The sequence below is a fragment of the Lissotriton vulgaris genome, chromosome 4_1, assembly GCF_964263255.1.
Source record: "Lissotriton vulgaris chromosome 4_1, aLisVul1.2, whole genome shotgun sequence".
Classification (NCBI taxonomy): Eukaryota; Metazoa; Chordata; class Amphibia; order Caudata; family Salamandridae; genus Lissotriton; species Lissotriton vulgaris.
The window spans coordinates 1673854875-1673876593 of NC_141691.1; the positions used below are offsets into that span (position 1 = coordinate 1673854875).

A 21719-nucleotide genomic window follows, 5' to 3' on the forward strand; every position below is an offset into this window, starting at 1 on the left:
GTCAAGTTTTCCAGAATTTAGCACTGTAAATAAAAAAGGAACATAGAATACAAAAGCCATCAGGCTATAGATAGAGTATATTGCGGCGTTTAAATCTCCGTTTGGGGCAAAGTAAACAATAGATAGAAGGCAAAAACAAATTTGTCCTATACCTTAATACGGGTGTGTATAAGGCAGTACCGGGAGGGGATCCATCTGCTGAGGCACTTGAGGAAAACGGGTGCGTTTTCTTAATCGTGGTAAGCTGAGGAGGGAAACATAATAGTATGCGCACGCATTAGCAGTGCAAAGAAATTTTACCACGTAGAAGTTATAAGGACAAACACGGGCATTGCCGGTTTAGTTTGTCAAAGGCGGTTAAGCCCGGGTCATGTAAGCTCTTCGGATAGACTGAAAAGGGGATTCGATTGTCTCGGGCGCGAGTGTGCAACTTACCGATACTGCGGTATCCTTCCTCTGTAGTTTCCCGGTCGCCGTCTTACGTGAACGGACACGTGACCGGGCGGGAGGTGGCTATTTGATGAAGTTTTGTCCATAGAAGACGTCAATTACGTGCTAACCAGAACAGCCGCCATCTTTAAGAGGGGAGCCGAAAGGGCGAGATACTTAGTATTCGAGTATTCATATAGATATAAAACGAATGATGGTGTGTCGAAGTATCATGCCTGACGAAAGGAGATATTGACGAGTATCGTTGTGGGTTTATATGAAAAATCGCAGCCTAAGTAGTGGTCAGTGGCAAATAAAGTTTATAAAGACCACGGTATTTCATTTTTCATTACTGCGTACCCGTAACTCGGTCTTATTGTCCTGCAGATGAGTCAATAGTAAATCGAACGGTGAGGAGCTATTGTGGTTACCAACGGCTGGTGTGCCCCGGTGCCCCTCGCTATTGTGATGGTGATAAGAAAACAATGATTTAGAAGTCTATGTGAGATGAGAGAGTGCCTTATCACCCAACACATTCGTGACTTAGCTCGTCATATTTATCAACAGTACTTTGATTCTGTAATATCTAACATATGGTGTAATTATCATATGTAAGAGACCATTTAAACACGTGATATATAATACAATACAGTATATCATAGGGTGTACATATGACAGTATATACTATTCAAGCTTAATCTTCATTCAAAAGGCATGGTCCTCAATAAAAATGTTAACATATGGTGATGTAGATCGGTGAGTAAATAGGGTTGCAGAGTAAATGACTCAATTAGTGGATCCCAATGGGTGACTACTAGTCACCCAGGAAATATTGAAGCTCAGGGTCGTAGTTCAGCCCATGTTCCACGCTTTGTAAGCGCATGATCCATGTAGCTTCTCTACGTCTGAGTGTCAGTTCTCGGTTGCCCCCTCTGACATTGAGGGGGATCACGTCAATCCCAAAGACACGCACTTTGATGTCATCCTCCAATGGTTGACATTCAGCTATGTGTAAGGCTACTGGGTATCTGGGATCTCTTTTTTGAATGGCTCTCATATGTTCAGCAATTCTTTCTTTGAGTGCCCTGATTGTGCTGCCTACATAAATCTTGCCGCATTGGCATTCGATTATGTAGACTACGAATTTCGTAAGACAGGTGATGTTGTGTTTAATTTTATATGTAGTACCTTCCGGACCCTTGAATGTTTTGGTGCCATGTTTACCCCAAATGCACATGGAACAAAAACCACATTTGTGGAATCCTAGGCCTCGTGTAGTCAGCCAGTCCCTAGCTGTAGTGTTTGGGGGAACTGTGGGGCTCAGTTTGTTTCTCAGAGTAAAGCCCTTCCTGTATGTGATGGAAGGTCTGTCTGGAAGAAATTCTTTAAGAACAGGATCTTCTGTTAAGAGTTTCCAATGTTTATTGAAACTCTTTTTAGTGGTGTGGTTGAGGGCGTTAAATTCTGTTATCAGTCTAATATGCTGTCCGGAGGATTCTAGCTCCGTGCGTGTCTTTAAACAATCTGGTCTCTGGATGATTCTGGTCTTTAGTTCTGCTTTCTTGAGGGATGCATTAGAGTATCCTCTCTTTCGAAATCGGTCTTTCATGTTAGAGATGCAATTATCAAATTCAGTAGGTTCGCTGCAGTTACGTTTAACTCTTAGAAATTCACCATATGGGATGGACCGTAACTGGTGCTCAGGGTGGAAACTCGATGCGTGAAGTATAGAGTTACAAGAGGTGGGTTTCCTGAACAGTTTAGAGTGCAGTAGGTTGTCTTTCACATAAAATTCAAGGTCTAGAAACTCCATATTAGTGAGGCTATGTCGCATGGTAAAGCTAATTTCCCACGTATTATTGTTCAGGTGTTCAAAGAAGGAAAAAAGTAGTTCCTCAGAACCTGACCATAAAAGAAAACAATCGTCTATGTATCGTCCCCAAAAGACTATGGAGTCGACGTATTTCATCCCTTTGTTGCTCCAAATCAAATCAGCCTCCAAGGCCCCCATGAAGAGATTAGCGAAGGAGGGTGAAAATTTGGAGCCCATGGCTACTCCCTTTTTCTGTCGATACCACTTACGATCAAAGATGAAGAAATTGTTCTCTAGGATGACAGTCATCATATGTAGTAGCATGTTGGTGTGTGCCCAGAGTTAGGCCGGTCTGTTAGATAATAGTTTGGTAATGGCCGATATGCCTAGTTCAGGATTAATGCTGGTGTACAAAGACACCACATCCATGGTTACTAGTATGGTGTCTCGTTGCCACTCTATGTCTGACATGATGCTTAGTATGTGTTTGGAGTCTTGTATATAAGACGGTAGGTTCTTGACTAGAGGTCCCAAGAAAAGATCCACATATTCTGCGATTCTTTCGGTGGGACCCCCAATTCCCGATACTATCGGTCTCCCTGGAGGGAACGGTAAGTTCTTGTGGACTTTCGGCAGTGTGTACAGCCAGGGATACGTGGGTCTAAAGACTTTAAGGTAGAGGTACTCATTGTCATCCAGAAGACCAGATTGTTTCCAGTTAAGTAGAAGTCCATTGAGTAAAAGTGTTAGAGGACCCATGGGGTTATGGGTGAGTAACTCATAACATGAGTCATCATTGAGTTGGCCAAGGATCTCGTTGTTGTAGTCGACCAGATCCATGACCACCACATTGCCCCCTTTGTCTGCCTCCCTGATGATAATGTTGGGGTTATTGCTTAAGGTGGAAAGTGCTAGCCGTTCTCCTTTAGTCAAATTGTCCTTGTATTTGAACTTGGTGTTTAAGTTCTTTGTGTTAGTTCTATTTAAATCTTCAAGTACATGTCTATGAAAGTTGTCAATCACATTGCCCCCTGATAATGTGGGGGTCCATTTGGATTTACTTTTCAAACCGCTTGCCATACTGTAGTCAGTTTCAACATCCAGCTCCTCAAGTAATCTTTCCATTTCAAGGGGGCTGTCTTCCCTATCTGTTAAAGAAAGAAGCAGGTGTGTAGACTGCACATCTTTAATGGTCAAAGCAACATCATCAAAAACATTTGGAACATGTCTAGATTGTCTCTGAGTGTCCTGTTGTCCAGCAAAATGTTTTTTGAGTTTAAGATTACGTATGAACTTGAAAATATCAACCTTAGTTTGGCACATGTCACCAGTAGTGTAGGGATTGAAATTCAGGCCTCTACTAAGTAGGGAGATCATGTCCGGTGTCAGAGGATGTGAGGAAAGATTGATAACTTGTACTGTGTCAACTAGTGTGGTTAGTTCCTCTGTGTCCCTGATCTCAGTTTCCTGCGATAATCTTCGCTTGTTCCTACGTTTGCCCCTATGGGGTTTGGGTCTGCAGCGGCCCTTGGTGGCTGTGTCCTGTTGCCCTTCCTGACACGTTCCATTTCTAAAAAAAAGGTTGAACTATGGGCCTCTGTATTGGCTAGAATTTCATTCTCAATATCGCTTAGTCCAGTAGAGCTCAGTGAAGTGGTGCTGGAGTTGACAGAACTGGTGGTGGTGGATCTACCTGTCTGTGAGCTTGCTTTGGGCTTGGGGATCAGAGAATCATATTTCCGATCAAAAGTATAAATTCTGCCATTTTTATAATCTGCCTCATCTCTTTTGATCTGACGTGCTTTTCTATTCTTGATTTCGGCTTGGTGTTTAAGAAGAATCTCATCTAGTATGGTGTAGTTCTTGACGGTGGCTTCAGGTTTGTTTAAATCCTTAATCTCCTGTTCTACAGTGGAGATTTCTAAGTTTAATTTGGTGGTTTTACGGTCAGCACTGTCAAAGAGAATATCCATAAGTGTAATGGAATTCTGGTTGAGCGAATCTTCCCATTTAGTCATGAGATCTGGGTCTAGATCGTCATAAGTTGGGAAGATGTGGGACCGCAGTCCTCTAGGAACTAATTTGAGCCTAAGGTAGTGTTTCAGGGTTGCTCCATCCCACCAACGGGAATTCTCCTGCTTTTTGAGTTTCTCAAGTTTGATGAACTTATCTCTCAAACCTTCTGTACGTGCAGGACCTGCCGTGGCCGATGCCTGGTGTGTAGGCATGCCTTTGGCCAGATTCTCAAAGAGATCTGCCGCTGCTTTCTCTCTATCCATGGTGTACTGGACAGGTATAAAAGATGTGTGTAAAAGGAAATATAGGTGGTAACGTGGAGGCACCCGATCTGACACCAATAATGAAATCAGTTCTGTTTTCTCCCCTCCACCCTTTCTCTTATCTATCCATACAGAATATCACTACGAGTACCAGACTATTCTCAACTCACTTGCTCGGAGTTGAGTTCAAAGGTAAATGACTCTACCTTTCAGAGAGAGAGGAATTTCACTTACGTCACTTCGGGCACAACTGACGAATCAAACCGTCCACATTGCTCACATTACCCATTTTGAACTTATCACCATTATTTTCGCACACTAGCCTCACTTAAGACTGCTCACACTCGCATGTTATGTCACGTCTACAATCCTCGTAGTGCAGGATCACCGTGTGCGTGCTAATACCTGTCACACACACAATGGGAACAATTATCTCACATCACTTTTAGTGCACCACCACTCGAGGTCAGCCACTCACATCCTCGTAGTGGTATACCCCAAATATACTTAACGTCATCACGAATCACACCCACAATGTGTGAAAGGTAACGCACGTCACAGCTGCATGTGTGATGCACCCTTGGCACCAATGCAGTATTTGAAGTGATAAGACGTGCAACTGAATATGCATACGTTACTTTTGTATCACCAGCCCTGAAGAGTCGTGTTGACTCACTTGTACACGACGAAACACGTGTCGGCTTACTGTGACTGTTCTTCAAGTCTGGATACATTAAATCGTCATCTTGCTGTGACAAGAAACACACCAAAGAATCTGCTTCTTTTCATTGTATTACGTTTGTCATTGTACTAAGTTGTGATACCCTAATGTAGTTGCGAGAGCACAGCTGTGTAATTACTGCAATGCGTGTGACTTTGAGAGCCCCGACGACTCCTGCACTGACCTCCGACACCGACGCCTGAGTACGCCGTGCTTTCAAAAGCTCAACGAGAGGTCGCTGACGCCCTGCATTTCTAAAAGGTACTGTTTGCAGGTCTTCCCACACCGTAGCTAGCCCGACGCCGCAGTCAGCCAGAACTTTTTGGGTTTGTTTGCTCACGACACCGTGATAGCCCCAGACAGAGCTATCAACATCAAGGAACTGTTTTTAAAGATTATTTTGACAACTGTAGATTTTTAATTCCTATATTGTGGATTTGTATCGTTTTTGATCTTGTCTTAAAGTATACAAAAATATTGGCTATTTTTTCTAAACTGGTGTGGTGTCCTTTTGTAGTGCTTACACTGTATTACTGTTGGTTATGTGCAAATGATTTACTCACTGCCTCTAAGATAAGCCTGACTGCTTGTGCCAAGCTAACAAGGGGGTGAGCAGGGGTATTGTAGGAGTGTAACTCCCTTATCCTGACTAGGAAGAAGGTGCAAGCCCTTGCCAACTAGAGACACCCATTTCTAACTATGGGTGAGTAATTGCATATGTGAAAGGCAGTATAGTTGAGTGTTTGAGTATATGAGTGACCGTATGTGTGAGTGTATTGGTGAGTGAGTATGTGTTAGTATATGTATGAATAAGTGAGTGGGTGTGTGTGTATAACTGATTACTTGAGTAAATGACTGTAGGTGAGTGAGTAGGTGTGTGAGTAGCTCTATGAGTGACTGACAGTGTTTGAGTTTTTTTCTTATTATAAGTCTAATTGATTACGGGAACGCCCTCCTCACTTCAATTAATGAAAACCTTCTGACTAAGCTGCAGGTGCTGCAGAACACCGCAGCCAGAATGGTATTAGACCTTCCCTCCGTACTCCATCTGCTCCCTCTCTTAAGACCTTGCATTGGCTTCCCATTAGGAAATGGATCCAATTTAAAATGTGCTGCCTAGTCTATAAGACCAAGAAAAGAACAACACAAATGCCAATACTGAACTTTAAAGTAAAGTTCAGTATTGGCATTTGTGTTGTTCTTTTCTTAGATTTGACTTAGCCTTGCTGGGTTAGGAGTCTAGACCCTGTGTTGTTTACCTAGTCCATAAAACCATTCATGGACGAGGACCAGCTTACCTAGAAAGTAAGCTCAAACCCCACCTACCTACTAGAGCCCTCAGGTCAGCTGGCAAGCAACTCCTAAAGGTCCCTAAAGTGCGTACTTGAGAAACGGCGACAGGTCCTTTAGTAAATCACTTCTGGAACTCTCTGCCTCTATCAATCAGGGTACAATCCAATTACCTCAGATTCCGAAAAAATCTGAAGACCTGGCTGTTCTAGTGATTTTCCTCACTTTTCTGCCCCTTACTCTCTGTCCAGTGTTGGTGTCAATGCAAGCGCTCTGAAACCTACGGGTGATTTATGCGCTATACAAAAGCAATTTACATTTACATTACATTACATTACATTACATTTATGTTTTTATTATTATTATTATTATTATTATTATTTTGGACAGTTATAGATAGAACTACGTTTGCATAAGACAAGCATTTTTGTGGTTTGCTTATACCTTTGCTGCGGTTTGACAAATCTTCACGAAATTTGACAATTCCACACAACTACCGCCAAAACGGCTGAACCGTATTACACCATTTTTGGCAAAAAAATAGATCTTGATCCAGAAAGCATGTTTTTTGTGATTTGGTATACATCCATTCAGTAGTTTTTAAGAAATGAAGGGTCAACAATTATAGATATTTCACGCCACTTAGGAAATGCTGAGCCAACATATCTTGCGATAAGATCTGATTGGCTTTTACCACATCAGCAAACATATAATGGAATTAGAATTAAGAATCGGATTCAGTACCCTGTCCTGAATAAAGAAGAAAAAAACATATTGGGGGCAAGGGTAGGGATTCCCTTCCAGCAAATGCCTGATGGGGGGCCTTTGGCCAAAAACAGGGGGACTGAGTCACAAATGTAAACTTAGACCAAAAGTCTAAGTTTAGCCCTGAATTCTAAGTTTAGACCTAATGTCTAACTTTACTACTAGTAAAGTTAGACTTTTGGTCTAAATTAAACCAAAAGTCTAACTTAGACTAAAAGTCTAACTTTACTACTAGTAAAGTTAGACTTTTGGTCTAAACTTAGACCAAAAGTCTAACTTTAGTAATAGCAAAGTTAGACTTTAGGTCTAAACTTAGACTTCAGGTCTAAATTTAGATTTTTGGTCTAAGTTTACCTTTGTGAATCAGGCCCAGATTTATACGTTTCTCTATTTCAGTGCTTTCAAAATAAGCCCCTTACAGTGGGCCAGTGCCAGGAAGGTCAGTAGTTTTATTATTTATAGGCAAGGGGGCTCGCAGCCACCCTCCCCAAACCTTTTTCAGTTCCTTGGGCCAAATTTCATAAAAAGGGGAGGGACTTGTGACCTCCTTCTCAGAGCCTTATTGCGGCCAGGCACCTCATTCCCTGGAACCCACTGAGTTTTTCTGCCTGGGAGAATGTAGGCAAAACCTGAACGCACTCTTCCAGGCAGTAAACACAACTCTGCTCCCACCACACAGTGAGCAGAGAAAAATTCTACTTCCGCCCAACTGGAGCAAATTTAGGTAGCCTATTTCCACCAGTACCACAATGGGTGTTCGCTGGAGAGCTGTGTGAGGCCACAGGGGCATTAAGGCTCAATCAGTTGCCCCCATTGATTTTTGGAGATCACGGTGCCCGGATGAGCATCAGCGCCCCCACTTGAAAAAAAGAAAAATGTCCGGCTCCCGCCACGGTGGTGGCTAGGGAGCCAGTAGGGGCCATGTGAGGCCTGGGTCTCCCTCTGAATCCCCGAACACATGAGCATGTTGTGTGTGCACTGAGTGGGTCCTGGGGCACCCAAAAAGTAAAAAAAAAAAGTAATGAGCAGCAGTAGACACTCATTTATTATTCACTGACTGCTCCAACATGTTCTGCAAGAGCTTTTTACTCATGTTTTTTGGATCCTGTGGGTGGCCCTAAAACAGGTAGGGGTACAACCAAGCTTTTTTTGATGTTGTGGACAGCTGCTGGGAGTGCAGCAGTCCCCTAGCAATATTTTTAAAAACACAGTAAGTCTCTAGGGTTATTGAATCCATGAACTCAGTAGAACTTGGCATATTTTAGTAAAGCGCGCCAAGCCTGAGCTGCCCAGCTACACATTCAACCGACTTCCTGTGAGAAACAAACTTTTTAAATCTTGATTTAGGTTTACTAACTTGTGTCTATGTTTACACATATCTGATTTTATTGAGCACGTATAGTTTTGCAGAAGGAAACATCTGATGTATTTGAATAATGTTTTTAGCTTATCTTTACTCTTCGGATCTCCATTTGGGGTGTAAGAGATGTTAATATTTCTGTGTTTAATATAGCGTCCATGAATTTCTGAAATCTTGCTTTTCATGTGATTTTAGCCTGTTTTGCCTAATGCATTTAAACTAAATTGTGGCTTGCTCTTTTCAGAAAATACCTTTGCACCTGATGATTGTATTTTTATAACTATTTAGTTACAATAGACATTGTACTACTGCACAGTGGGCACTGTAGTAATGTCTCTAGTGTAGTCACAGAAAGCAATGCAAAATGGCCTTTTTAGTTTGTTATTATGGCATCTGTGGGTTGCTAGCTGGTTGTGTGTTGATGCGGATATTGCAATGATTTTAATTAATTATGCAACATAAATCAGTTACTTTTCTTCAAAAAAAATTAAAAAGCCTGCGCTGTATGCTCTTCAGCAGGAGTACAGGACCCTTGAGGTTGGTTCTATTGCTGCAATTTGTAGCCTGATAAATGTTTTATAAGTCTCAAATACATTTTTCATATTTTTTTTAAATATAATAATGCATGGAAAACATGTTGTGAAAATAACTATTATTAAACATAGTAATGTGTGAATGTATAAAAATAAGCATTTGAATATAGTAAGTGGGTAATTTTTGACAAAGCCATTAGGGCTCCATTATATATGTTGATGTGCTGACCCCTAGATAGAGCCAAATGGGCCCCTGCTTTTTATTACATTTGTGTTTGGACCCTTTGGTAAAGACAGTATGCCTGCTTTATTTAGAATTAAACAGTTAATATTGCATCATCTCAAATTACAGCATTCATGACAACACTGTGCATGACAGGGGTGTGAGTTATAGTTTCTTTACTGCATGGGTTATAGTTACTTGAAATAACTATAACTGGTGAATTTCAGTGGTTTATTAATTTAAAATGTTATGTTCTAACTGCCACTTTCACCTACCTATAACATCCGTTTAATCTGTGATATATATATATATATACATACTTAATTGCTGAATTATATAAATATGTTATTGATTTATTGCAATTTTCAATTACATTTAATAATCATTTTGATCATTAACTGATCTTATTTCAGCATCATAAAATAGTTTTCACCGATTTTGATCCTATGTCCCTTCTGCCTAAATCCTTGGAGTACTGGACCTATCTGGGCTCTCTCACTAGTCCACCACTCTGGGAAAGCGTCATATGGATTGTCCTCAAGGATCGCATGACAATCAGTTCCGAACAGGTATGCTGAGAAAAAATATTCAAATTCAGTTGTTTTTCATTCAAAAAGCTTTATGGAGCCTGTTCAAACTTATAAATAGCAGGGTTTAACAAAGCAAAAATTTAAATTGTCGCACCACAGTGTGCATTGCGAACTAATAATTATATATAATGGATGCATAAAGCAAAAGATTTTCAAGACTGCCATCTTTCTACCGTCATTATCAATGATCCAGAGAGAAACCACTAACTGCTTCGGGAAATCAACAGTTTTGAGTTGTTGTTCCTAGAAAAATTGTAGTCAGCTGAAAAATGGACTGCAAAACAACAATTACCAACAATAATAATAAATAAAAAAATCTTGAGAACTTATTGTTAAATGAAGAATGTAGTGCTCATAACTGTTACAATTTTTGGAAATGTTGAACGCAATTCAGCTTTGGATGCGGAGTGGGTGTGACGGTGTTCCAAGAAACAGTAGTGCTGTTACAGTTTTTTAGAGTGGAGGGCTGGCCAACAATGACACCGCACTACAGACACAGAGTTGTGAGAAAAGAGCCAGTACACTAAATAGATGCACACCAGAAAAAGAATAGGGAGTCCATTGCTCAATTTACAGCTGTATTTTAACAAATATATGCCTAAATTGTGTGTGGTAGGGAAACATCAGCAATAAATGCCAATTGCTCCATTTAAATAGCCTATGTGCGAATCTAAATTGGTGAGAGTGAAGCCTTAAAACGCGTTCACAGCTTAGGATGGATATTTTTAACTGAACCCGGTAGAACTGTGGCATTTCAAGAAGAATGGGTACTGTGCTGTCTGCTTTCCATCTCCAAGTGAACAGAATTTAACTAAGCCTCTACCAGTAACTGGTTCATGCACATATGCAAAATGAGTCAGATGGCCTCAATCAGTCTCGCTAAATAAATATGGCAATGGAGGCAATCATTTGTTTTATTTTAGTTTACCCTAACATACCAGTGTGCTGAATCTGTGTAAGCATTACGCTTCTGATGGATACATCTGCCTGTGGATTCCTCACCTTTTAAATATCCCCTGCGCCAGCATTCTACGGAAACGTTTTCCTAGCTCTCCATGCCGACGAGGCCGTCACTATGCCATGGCTCCACTCGCGACTCCATATGAAGTCACTGGAGCCATAAAAGAGCTTTGCCGGCGTGATGATGTCAATTCCCTTTTTTCTGCGCCATCAACGCGTAACGGTTTTGTGGGACTCTCCATACTGTTTCAAGTTACTTTGTTATTTCTCCAGGTTTCTACTGTGGTTTTGCAATGGTGACTTCAAGGAAGTCAGAATTCAAGCCCTGTAGAGAGTGTGGGGGTCATATGTCCATCACAGGCCCCCATGAGGACTGTTTGTGGCGTTTATCGTCGGACCACAACGTCGAGGGATGCTCATGCTGTCGCAAGATGAACCCGAAGGCTTTGAAGGAAAGAGAAGCCAAACTCTTTATGATGAAAGCAAGAAAGGAGAAGAGGGGTCGGAAAAGATCCATGTCGAAGTCGAAGTCATCGACCTCGGATGCTTTGAAGTCGAGGAAGCATAAGAAGGAGAGGAGGCATGGCTCTCAGCGTCGTTTGTCGAAGGGCAGGGCTTTGAGATCACCTTCTCCGGTGCCTCGACGTCACCAAAATTACTTGATATCTCCTTCGCCATCTCCTCGGGTGACTCTGGTACATTCTCCTTCACCCAAAGGTGCCCTGGGGTGGTCGCTGATGCCGAGGGGCTCTCTGGCTGTGGGAGGATGGCCGGCGCTGGACGAAATTTCTCCTGAGCATGAGACTGCAGCTGTGGCTCTGCCTGTTCTGGCTCCGGATGTACCTTGTGTGGATCCTAACTCTGCTCTCTTTCCTCCAATTTCTGGACCGGGATCAGATACTTTGCATTTTTAATATACTATGTATGGCGTGTTTGCCCTGGCAGCCTTACCCTCTGGAGCACCTTTGGGTCCCATGGGTACGCTGGCTTTCAATTTGGCCGTGCCTCAACAATATGCCCAGGCACCCTTCATGCCATTTATGCCAACGGCACTGTCATGTCAGTTTCCGGGTCCCAGGTTTTTGACGCCGTATGTGCAGGCCCCCGGCGCCTTCTGGAGGCCCATCCTCTTGACTTTGTACTGTGCCAATTCCTGCTTCGGATCCTCCACCGATGCCAGCTCCGGAGCTGTCATCGCCGCGTGTGGCCCCGCCGACGCCGCAACTGAAGTTGCTTTCGAGAAGAGAGGCACAAAGACTGTTGGAGGAAAAACAGTTTCAAAGGGAAGAGGCTGAAGAAGGCGAAATTGAGTCTGTCGACGAATTCGAGGGGCTTCAGGAGACTAGTGGCCTGGGCACCTCTCCAGAGTGGGAGCTGCAGAGCTTTTGGACTTGCAATTGCCTACTTCGGAGTACAATCCAAATTTGCTCACAAAGGTTTTGCATTCTCCAGCTTCAATAAATGAACCGCTGTAGCCGTGTAATGAGACTCTAACTGATCCTATTCTGGAAGTGTGGCGTAAACCTCTCTCTGCTCCAGCTGTTTCGAAATCTGTGGCAAGGAGATATAGGACAGCTCCAGGAGACCCTGCCTTTCTTTCATCTAATCTGTCCCCTGAAAGTTTGGTGGTACAGGTGTCCTGTTCTAAACAGTCTACAGGTGCGTTTCCTCAAGATCCTGCTGACAGGGACTCTAAAAATTGGAGCAATCAGCCAAGAAGGTATTTTCTAGCATGGCGTTAAAGTCAACCAATGCTACCTGTTTGCTGGGAAGATACATACATGCTTTGATGGATTCTGTTAAACAATTAGCTCCCAAACTGCCGGATGAAGAGCGTGGTAATTTTATGGAGGTTTTGTAGGATGCACAGGCTGCAGCTTCTCAGATTATACAATCTCGCCTTGACACCGCTGATTCTGTGGCCAGGGTTATGAGCTCCTCCATTGTTACCAGGAGACAGGTATGGCTTAGATCCTCTCGGTTTTCACCAGATGTATAAGCTACCCTCCTCAATCTGCCATTTGATGGATCAAAGCTTTTCGGAGAGAAGGCTGATTCTGCTCTACAGAGATTCATAGATAGCAAGGCCACGACAAAGTCCTAAGGGTTGAAAACTCAGTCAAGGAGGTTTAGATATAGGAAGGTTCGAGGGTTTGGAAGGTCTTCCTTTCGTAGCCTACGACAGGCTCAGTAAGAACAGCAGCAAAACCCTCTTTACAAATCCTACATAGGGAGGAATAGGGGTTGCCAACGTGGATCAGATTGTCAACTCTCCTCCTCCTCTACTCCCCCTGGTAACGCAGGAAAGCAGCCCTAGATCCCCCATCCTGGATCATGTGGGTCCTGTGGGTGGTCAGCTGTCCCACTTTCTACAATATTGGAAATTGGTCACTTCGGACCTTTTTGGTTTGAAATCTTGTAGAGAATGGGTATTCCCTTCCCTTTCTGGAATTCCTTCCTCCTTACTCTCCTTGCCAAGGTTTTTGTTCAAAGATCATTTGCTTCTTCTCCAGAAGGAGGTCTAGCCTTAATACAAAAAGGTACAATAGAGGTGTTCTAGGAGCAGGAGAGGGGTCAGGGATGCTATATCCGGTATTTCCTGATTCCCAAAAAGGATGGTAGGTTACGTTTGATTCTGGACCTCAGGGTCTTGAATCTTTACCTGAAACAGGAGAAATTCAAGATGCTGACCATTGCTCAGGTTCTTCTGGAGCTGCAGCAAGAGGACTGGATGGTGTCGATCGATTTACAGGATCCGTATTTTCACATCCCTATCCTGAAGTCGCACAGGAAGTATCTCCGTTTCACTGTAGGATCGCAGTACTACCAGTTTGCGGTTCTCCCGTTTGGTCTTACTTCTGCTCCTTGAGTCTTCACAAAGGTGATATCAATGGTGGCAGCTCATCTCAGGAGGTCGGGGATTCCAGTTTTCCCATATCTGGACTACTGGCTGCTCAAAGCGGAGTCGCCAGAGATGGTGCTTCATCTTTTGCGAGTAACAAATCAGCTGTTGTTCAACTTGGGCTTTTCAATAAATATTCCCAAATCTCACCTGGTGCTCTCTCAGCGCAACCTGTTTATAGGGGCGATACTGGATACTACTGTGTGTCGAGCTTTCCCACCTCACAAAGAATTCTCAACATTCAAGAGATGATTCCTTTGTTTCACGATGGAGCGGTTGTTCCGGTCCTGAAGGTCCTTCGCCTGCACGGTCTGTTCGCTTCCTGCTTACTGTTGGTCAGTCTTGCACGCTTGCACATGAGGGCACTCCAGTGGTGCCTCTGCAGGAAGTGGTATCAACACAATGGAGATCTCAGGGAGAAGGTCAGAATCTCCAGAGACGCTGCAGCAGACTGTCTTGGTGGAGTGTGCAGGGCAACCTGTCTCAAGGAAAGCCCTTTAAGGCTTCTCTGCTAGCGGCCACAGTGATCACGGATACCTCTAGGGTGGGTTGCTCATCTGGGAGATCTGGCGGTCAAAGGTCTTTGGTCTCCAGAGGAAAGGTTGTTTCATATCAACCTACTGGAATTGCGGGCGATACGTCTGGCACTAAAGGCTTTCATTTCTTCCCTTTGCGGTGAGTCGGTTCAGGTCCTGACGGACAACGTTACCACGATGTGGTACATCCACACACAGGGAGGTGTAGGGCCATATCCGCTCTGTCGCGAGGTGCTGCAACTCTGGTCCTGGGCTCAGAACCATCGGATTTGTGTGTTTGAAAATCATCTAGCCGGTGTGCTAGATGTCCGTGCGGAAAGTCTCAGTCGGCATTACTCGGCCGATTACGAGTGGCAGCTTCATCCGGAGGTGGTCCATCACATGTTCGAGATGTAGGGGTTTCCTCGGTTGGACGTATTTGCCACTCACGAGAACGTGCACTGCCTGTTGTTCTGCAGTTTCCATTATCCGATGCAGGGAGCGCTGGGGGACGCGTTTCAAATGGATTGGAGCTTGCAACTCCTTTATGCGTTTCCTCCCATACCCTTGATTCCGTAGGTTCTGAGGAAGATTCGCCAAGACTGGGCCCAAGTTTTATTTATCTCCCCGGATTGGTCAAGAAGGGTGTGGTACACTGATCTACTGTACCTCTCATCTCACCCTCCACTCCGTCTCCCTCTCAGGGCAGACCTCCACCCGCAGTTTCAGGGGCAGGTTCTATACCCCCACCTCCAGAGCTTGCAGCTTCATGCCTGGAGATTCAACGGGGCAACCTGAGTTCTTTCTATCTCCCGCCGTATGTGGTGGATGTTGTTTTATCATCCAGGCGACACTCCACTAAGTCTATTTTCTCCCACAGATGGTCTAGATTTGTTAAATAGTGTGGCGAGAGATCCATTGATCTTTAGGGCCCACTTGTCAGATGTTCTTCAGTTTTCACTTTTCTTGGCTCAGCAGGGTTGTGCTATGGCCACTGTTAAGGGCTATTTGTCGGCTTATCAGTGTTTCTTTGTTTGCCGGATCAGCCGTCTTTGTTTAAATCTCCCTTTGATTTGAGATTTATTAAGGGCCTTACCAATAGGTTTCCGCCTTATCCCTTTGTTGTGCCTCAATGGGATTTAAATCTTGTTTTGACTTTCTTGATGGGTTCCCCGTTTGAACCCTTACATAGTTGTCCTTTGAGACTCCAGTCTTTTAAAACGTTTTTTCTTGTGGCTATTACCTCAGCCAGGAGGCACGGAAAAATGAGTGCATCTGACATCATCAAGCCGGCGAGACTCTCTTATGGCTCCAGTGTCGTCATACGGAGTCGGGAGCGGAGCCATGGCATAGTGATGACCTCGTCAGCGTGAAGAGCTAGGAAGAAATTTCAGTGGAATGCTGGTGCAGGGGATAATCAAAAGTTGAGGAATCCACAGGCAGATACTGTATCCTCCAGAAAATGCGTTACCAAAGGTAAGTAACTTGTTATTCTGGCACCCTGCTTACATCAAAATTTCAAAAATGTCATTCGATTGAACCATAAGTTTGAAGAACCAGAAGGAAACTTTTACTCAGTAATTGAGACCCAAAAATAGAGATTTTCTCAACACTGGCGGTCATCGGCAGTCGCGACCATTTGTGGTGAGATAGCTGAAGCGAGCAGCAGCGATGAAGCAGCGCTCTCTAGCTCGCCGTATGGTGCAGTTGGTGCTTGTTTTGCAGCTTGATACATTCTCCTGGTGCTAAAAATCAGCAGACGCACTGATTCTGCCCGTTTGCATAATTCTGCGGAATCTCACAGAGTAAAATTCTGCGAGTTCCACCCACCCTATTAAACACTTGCTATGCAGATGGAACATATATCTCAACAAGCATCGGTAAACACATTAGGTTTCACCTGTGTAATTAATAATAAGGTGTAGCTAGTTGTACAATATAAGTTACAGAAAGTCTGTTTAAGTGTTATGACTTGATTATGTACAAAAAGGCAATATATTGTGCTGCTACTAGTGGTATAGCGAGAGTAAGTAATAGAAACATTTTAAAAAATGAAATAGGGAAATAATATAAATAATTTATGTAATAGCAATATTATGTGTTTAGAAGAGTTCTGACAACTTTTGGACCCGGTGTCACTGCACCATCAAAGCATGCCCCTAGTACCTGCAAGATAACTCCTTTGTGACTATCTATTTAGTAGTAAAATATAGCTATATTTGGTCTTTAGAGGGGTTCCTAGAGCTTTGGGCCCCAGTGTCACAGCACCTACTGCACCATTGAAATCATGATACTAGTGCCTGCAGGGTAACTACACTTGTGACTGCCTATTTAGTGGTTAAATCTAGCAATATTGAGTGTTTAGAGGAGTTCTGACAACTTTTGTCCCCGGTGCCACTATACCTGCAGCACCATTGAAATCCTGACCCTAGTGCTTGCTAGATAACTGCACTAGTGACTGCCTGTTTAGTAGTGAAGTTTAGCAATATTCTGCGTTTAGTGGGGTCCCTAGAGCATTTGATCCTTGCACCCGGGCACCTACCGCACCATTTAAATCAACCCCCTTTTAACTGCAAAATTACTGCAATTGTGTCTGCCTCTATAGTAGTAAAATACAGCAATATTAGGTGTTTCGAGTAGGTCATGACAAGTATTGGGCCACATGCCACTGCACCTGTTGCACCATTGAAATCATGACCATGTTGTCTGCAAGGTAACTGAACTTGTGACTGCCTGTTTAGTAGTAAAATATAGCAATATTAGGTATTTAGTTGGGTGCTAGAGCTTTTAGTCCTGGTACTACTGAACCTGCTACGCCATTCACATCATGACCCGTGCTCCAACTGCCACTCGTGCAGGGAGGGAGCCTTTTCATATTTAATTTCGTAGAGATGTCCGGGCACAAATTGAACCTATGCAAAGGGAGCTTGAAACCGTCCCCTTTTAAAATAAAAACAGTCCCAGTTAGTACAGCAGCAACAGAGACAGGAATAATTTCAACTGTGGATATGCCTCTACTGACTCATTGTTGTCAATGGCGCTTATTTCAAAGGACATTTCGTTCTTGCCAGATGTAGTATTTTTCAGAGAAGCAGTTATAGGGATAACGTTTTCAGGGGCAATGCCAAAGTAGCGGATTTGTGCTTTGAATGAGCTCCAAGTGATTATAAACTGGTTTGAAATGTATTTCTTAAGTAAGGCGATTTTTCCTTCGGAGCTAGGGGTTTTGGTGTCTCTGACAAGAATGGTTTCTAAGGCTGAAATGCTTTTCTCTTTCCTCCACTGGCAGTGACTGACCTAAGTGTCACACATATACTTTAGTCCAGGTGGGAACCACCACAAACCTGACCGCTCTCAGCTTCAAAACAAGATTTACGGTACTAAAATATTGACAAGCTCATGCATTCAGAAAAGCAACTGTAAATAAAAATATGCAGGGCTGTGGAAAGTGGAAAAGAAATAGCTATTAGTGTCTTTGTTGACAAGAACCCCCACCTCCCCTGCCCTACCCCAGCACACATATACTCAAAACAAGTCTAAATAATTACCTCCATCATTGTAATTGAAGGTTATAAAAAAATTCCCAGGTGGAGAGTAATAAAACAAGACTGATCTTGTGCGAAACGGGGCACCTCGGTGGCAGAGTGGCCTTAACGCCGAGATCTCTTTCTTCTCTGGAATAACTACCTCTACGGTTCACACCCATCACATGTAATAAGACCTGTCGGGAATATTTAGTTGAAAATAGCTATTTGATATGCAAACGGCAGTCTCATAGAGAATTCATTATAGTCTGACTGCCTGTCATTAATGTTTTTGATAATATAAAGAATGAAAATTGTTATGAAAACAAAGCTAGAGTGAGTAACACTCCACAGAAGTTTTTTTTTTAGGAGTTTTATGTAGCGCAAATTCGACCCGAAGGTATCAGAGCGCTTTACATGAGCACCAGTTGCGATCTAGACAAATACATTCATTTTTGTTAGGCACGGGGAGATTAAGTGATTTGCCCACAATCACAGGATGTTGAGCGTCCCTGCCTAGACTCAACCTGGTTACCCAGCTTCGAGGTCCACTGCTCGAGCCATTAGGCTTTCTAAATATGTCCCATGGCATCATACTATGCCTGTTATGTAATGCATACATTCCTGAGGAAGTAAACAATACAAAGAAAAGTGACAATAACAGCAGTTTGGTTTCCCAATCACTCGTTTATAAATAATATAGTACTTTGTATCTCGGAAAATATGTCCATCCATTGTAACAAGCCAATACAGACGTGTGTTACCAGTGAGCTGGAATGTTATAGGTCAATCAAAATAAAGGCTAAATATCATCATAAATAACACTTAACTAGGAGGAAAGCGACCCTTTTTGACGAGAAGTTGGATGGCGAAAGCGTTTCCAGTAGCTTTGATGAATTCAAAAGTTGCGATAAGAAAATAATGCATGACAACTCTAGTTGAGCGAATTGTGGGGAAATGTGTTTTTTTTTTTTAAATACCCACATGTGCACCCCACACATGCAATGTACATGACCCCTTTGGAAATGTGTCTAGGCATATGTTTCTACCAAAAGGGTATGCTTCCGGTGCCCACTCACCTCTGCTTCATTGTGAGCGGCTTTGTATCCCTCCAAATAGCCTAATTAGATCACCAGTTTACGGCATACAGGCCTGCCCCTCAGCGAACCCAACTATACACAGCTAAAAAACACCAATGCTACCACACACAGACTTCACCCTGTCTAGAGGTCTTTGTGGAGAGGCCAGCCCTCACCGAACCCTGCAACGCACAGCAAAAAAATACAGCTCTGCTCCTCTACAACCTGAAGACATTCACTAGCACCTCAAAGGGGAGTATAGGAGCGCTCTCCTCACCCTTGAGAATTAGAGTAATGCTCAAGTAGTATAAAATGAAGTGGTAAGAGGTGCACCCTCAAGAAGAGTCTGGCCACCATCTTAGGTGAAGAGAGTCTCCTGCACCCGAGCAAGCCTACACTGCATCAACCTGCTTTTGCTCTCGGAGGCAGCCGCTCCAGGGGGAGACCACATCACAGACGACCCTCGGTGTGAGGGGATCCTGACGGGACGAACCTGCATTCACACACCACATGGACCATCCAGAGCCGCTTTCTACAGTCACAGACTTTTGATGTTGCCCTGGGGGTGGCCTGGTCCTGAAATGACCTTACATGCGGCCTGACTGAGGGTGATGGGGGCCTCCTCTCCCATCCACCGCAAGGACTACCTGGAGTTGCTGCCCACAGACAATGCCCATGACATCTCCCTGATGGTGGAGCAGTGCTGGCACCGGCCCTATTCTTAGAACAGATGGGTGAGTTGGTGGGGTGCCATCTCCCGCTTGCTTGCTTTTTGCGCACAAGACCCCTCCTTTTACCCCATGGCGCAAAACATAGACTTCATTATGAGCATTAGGGGGTTGCAAGGTTGCCTCTGATATGCTATCTGCCTCCTCAATAAGCATTGGGGGCCTCACCCATGCCCAAATGCATCCACAGCTCCTTGAGCAGGTGAATCGCCTCCTGCTCTCCCTCTGAGGAATATTAGGGGTCATACAGAGAGAACCCAGGGCTCCTTATTGTCTTGGGCTGGGGAAAGGGTCAACATCCTGCACCCACAAAGCACGCCTCAGTACGGAGGCAGTAGCCCCACAATCACTGACTCCCACACCCCTCCAGATTGCCTACACTTCGCCTCCAGTGTCGACCTCTGAGGGCCCCTAAGACCATTGGAACCTCCTTACTATGCACACATACGGCAAACAATCTTCTGCACTGTTATAGCTCCCACTGACTGTGGAATTGCCCACCGCTCACAACCTGCTGTTCTTGTGCTCCCTGCACTACTGCACAAACATGGTAAAGGTCAAGCCCAACAAAGAATGCACAGTCACCGAAATGTGAACATGTTAGGCATCAGGCAAAGGAGCGTTCAAACTACCAGGCTCATCAGCGGAGGGCAGAGCAGCACCTGCTTTTCCAGTGTTCCAGGAGTACATAGATGACTTCCTGTCTAAAACCTGCTCTGAAATAGGTTCTTAAAAGCCAGAACTTAAATCCTGTATCCGGAAGATCTGCAAGGGGGTCAGCAAGCCCGGGACTGGGTGGACCATCTGGAGCATGAACTTGATGCCCACATCGAAGACCAAGAAATACTTTGGTGGAGACTAAACAGCTGGAAGCCAAAATATCAAACTTGAGCTGAAACAAGAGGATCTCGAAACATGAGTTGCCGCAATGACATATGGATATGAGGCATACCGTAGGGGGCTAAAGGTGACAACATCATGGGCTTTGTTGCTGATGTCCTGCAGACTATTAGAGGTGGCACACCAATGCACTCCACCCGCTCAGGCTTGACCGAGCCCACAGGGCCTGTTCGGGCGAGTCTGGCCCCCCTCCTGATATTTTTGCTCATGTCTACTTCTTCGAGGTGAAAGAGGAAATCATTGCTATGGCTTTTGGCAAATCCAACCTGATTTTCCATGGAACAATTATTCATCTGTTTCAAGAACTAACATCACTACACTACAGGAGTGGAGAGACTTCCGACCCATCACAGCACCTCTGAAAGAATGTAATATCAGATATCACTGGGACCCGCAGTCTAATTTTCCAGTGGAATGGCTGATGAAAGGGGGTACATTGCTGAGGAGGTGCTAAAATATTGGGACTATCCCTAGGCCAAGTGGCCTTGACCCCGAAACAAAGCCAACGGTCTGTGGGACTGGAATGGCACACCTCCACCCACAAACATTAACCCCATTATAAAAGACATGACTTCTCTGTTAAAGCCAAAGACCACGTCATCTCACACCTACTCAGGATGAAACAGGACGCACCCTCTTGAGTGGCATCTACCGTGGGATACCTCATTCTGAGATAGGCTTAAACATCTATGGCACAATAAAATGTCCACTTTGGGCGCTCCAACGAGTCCGGGAAATTTCAGGAGCGTGAACTCTGAGATTTCTTTCTCCCCACTCAGTTACCAAAATGAGAGGCCGGCTTGCTCCTTTGGAGCCCCCCATTGCACCAACCTTCCTTTCATGGTGGATCACACCCCAGGTGGGTGTGAGCCTTTTACCCACAATTTGGACAACAACTGCTATTCAGTTTGGGTCCTGTTGGCTACCCGGTTTCTGAAGTGCTTCTTATCTTCTTCTCTCTCTTCTTTTCCCTAGGATGGTGGGAACGCAATGCACTGTGACCCTGAGCCCCCCTACTAAATGGGGAACTCTATAGACACACGCCTAGAGCCCCCTAACCCTAGCCTGGAAGTTCAGGCTGAAATGTTCCGATGAGGATCAGGGCCAA

At 44.1% G+C, this 21719-nt stretch overlaps 1 protein-coding gene across 1 annotated transcript in view; it reads left to right on the top strand.

Moving 5' to 3' along the window:
- LOC147724392 (carbonic anhydrase 13-like) overlaps positions 1-21719 on the top strand; it is a 606911-nt gene that overhangs the window by 566705 nt on the left and 18487 nt on the right. The window contains exon 7 of the mRNA XM_086918033.1: positions 9827-9982. Coding sequence (XP_086774159.1) covers positions 9827-9982 — 156 coding nt within the window. The remainder of the gene's footprint in view (positions 1-9826; positions 9983-21719) is intronic.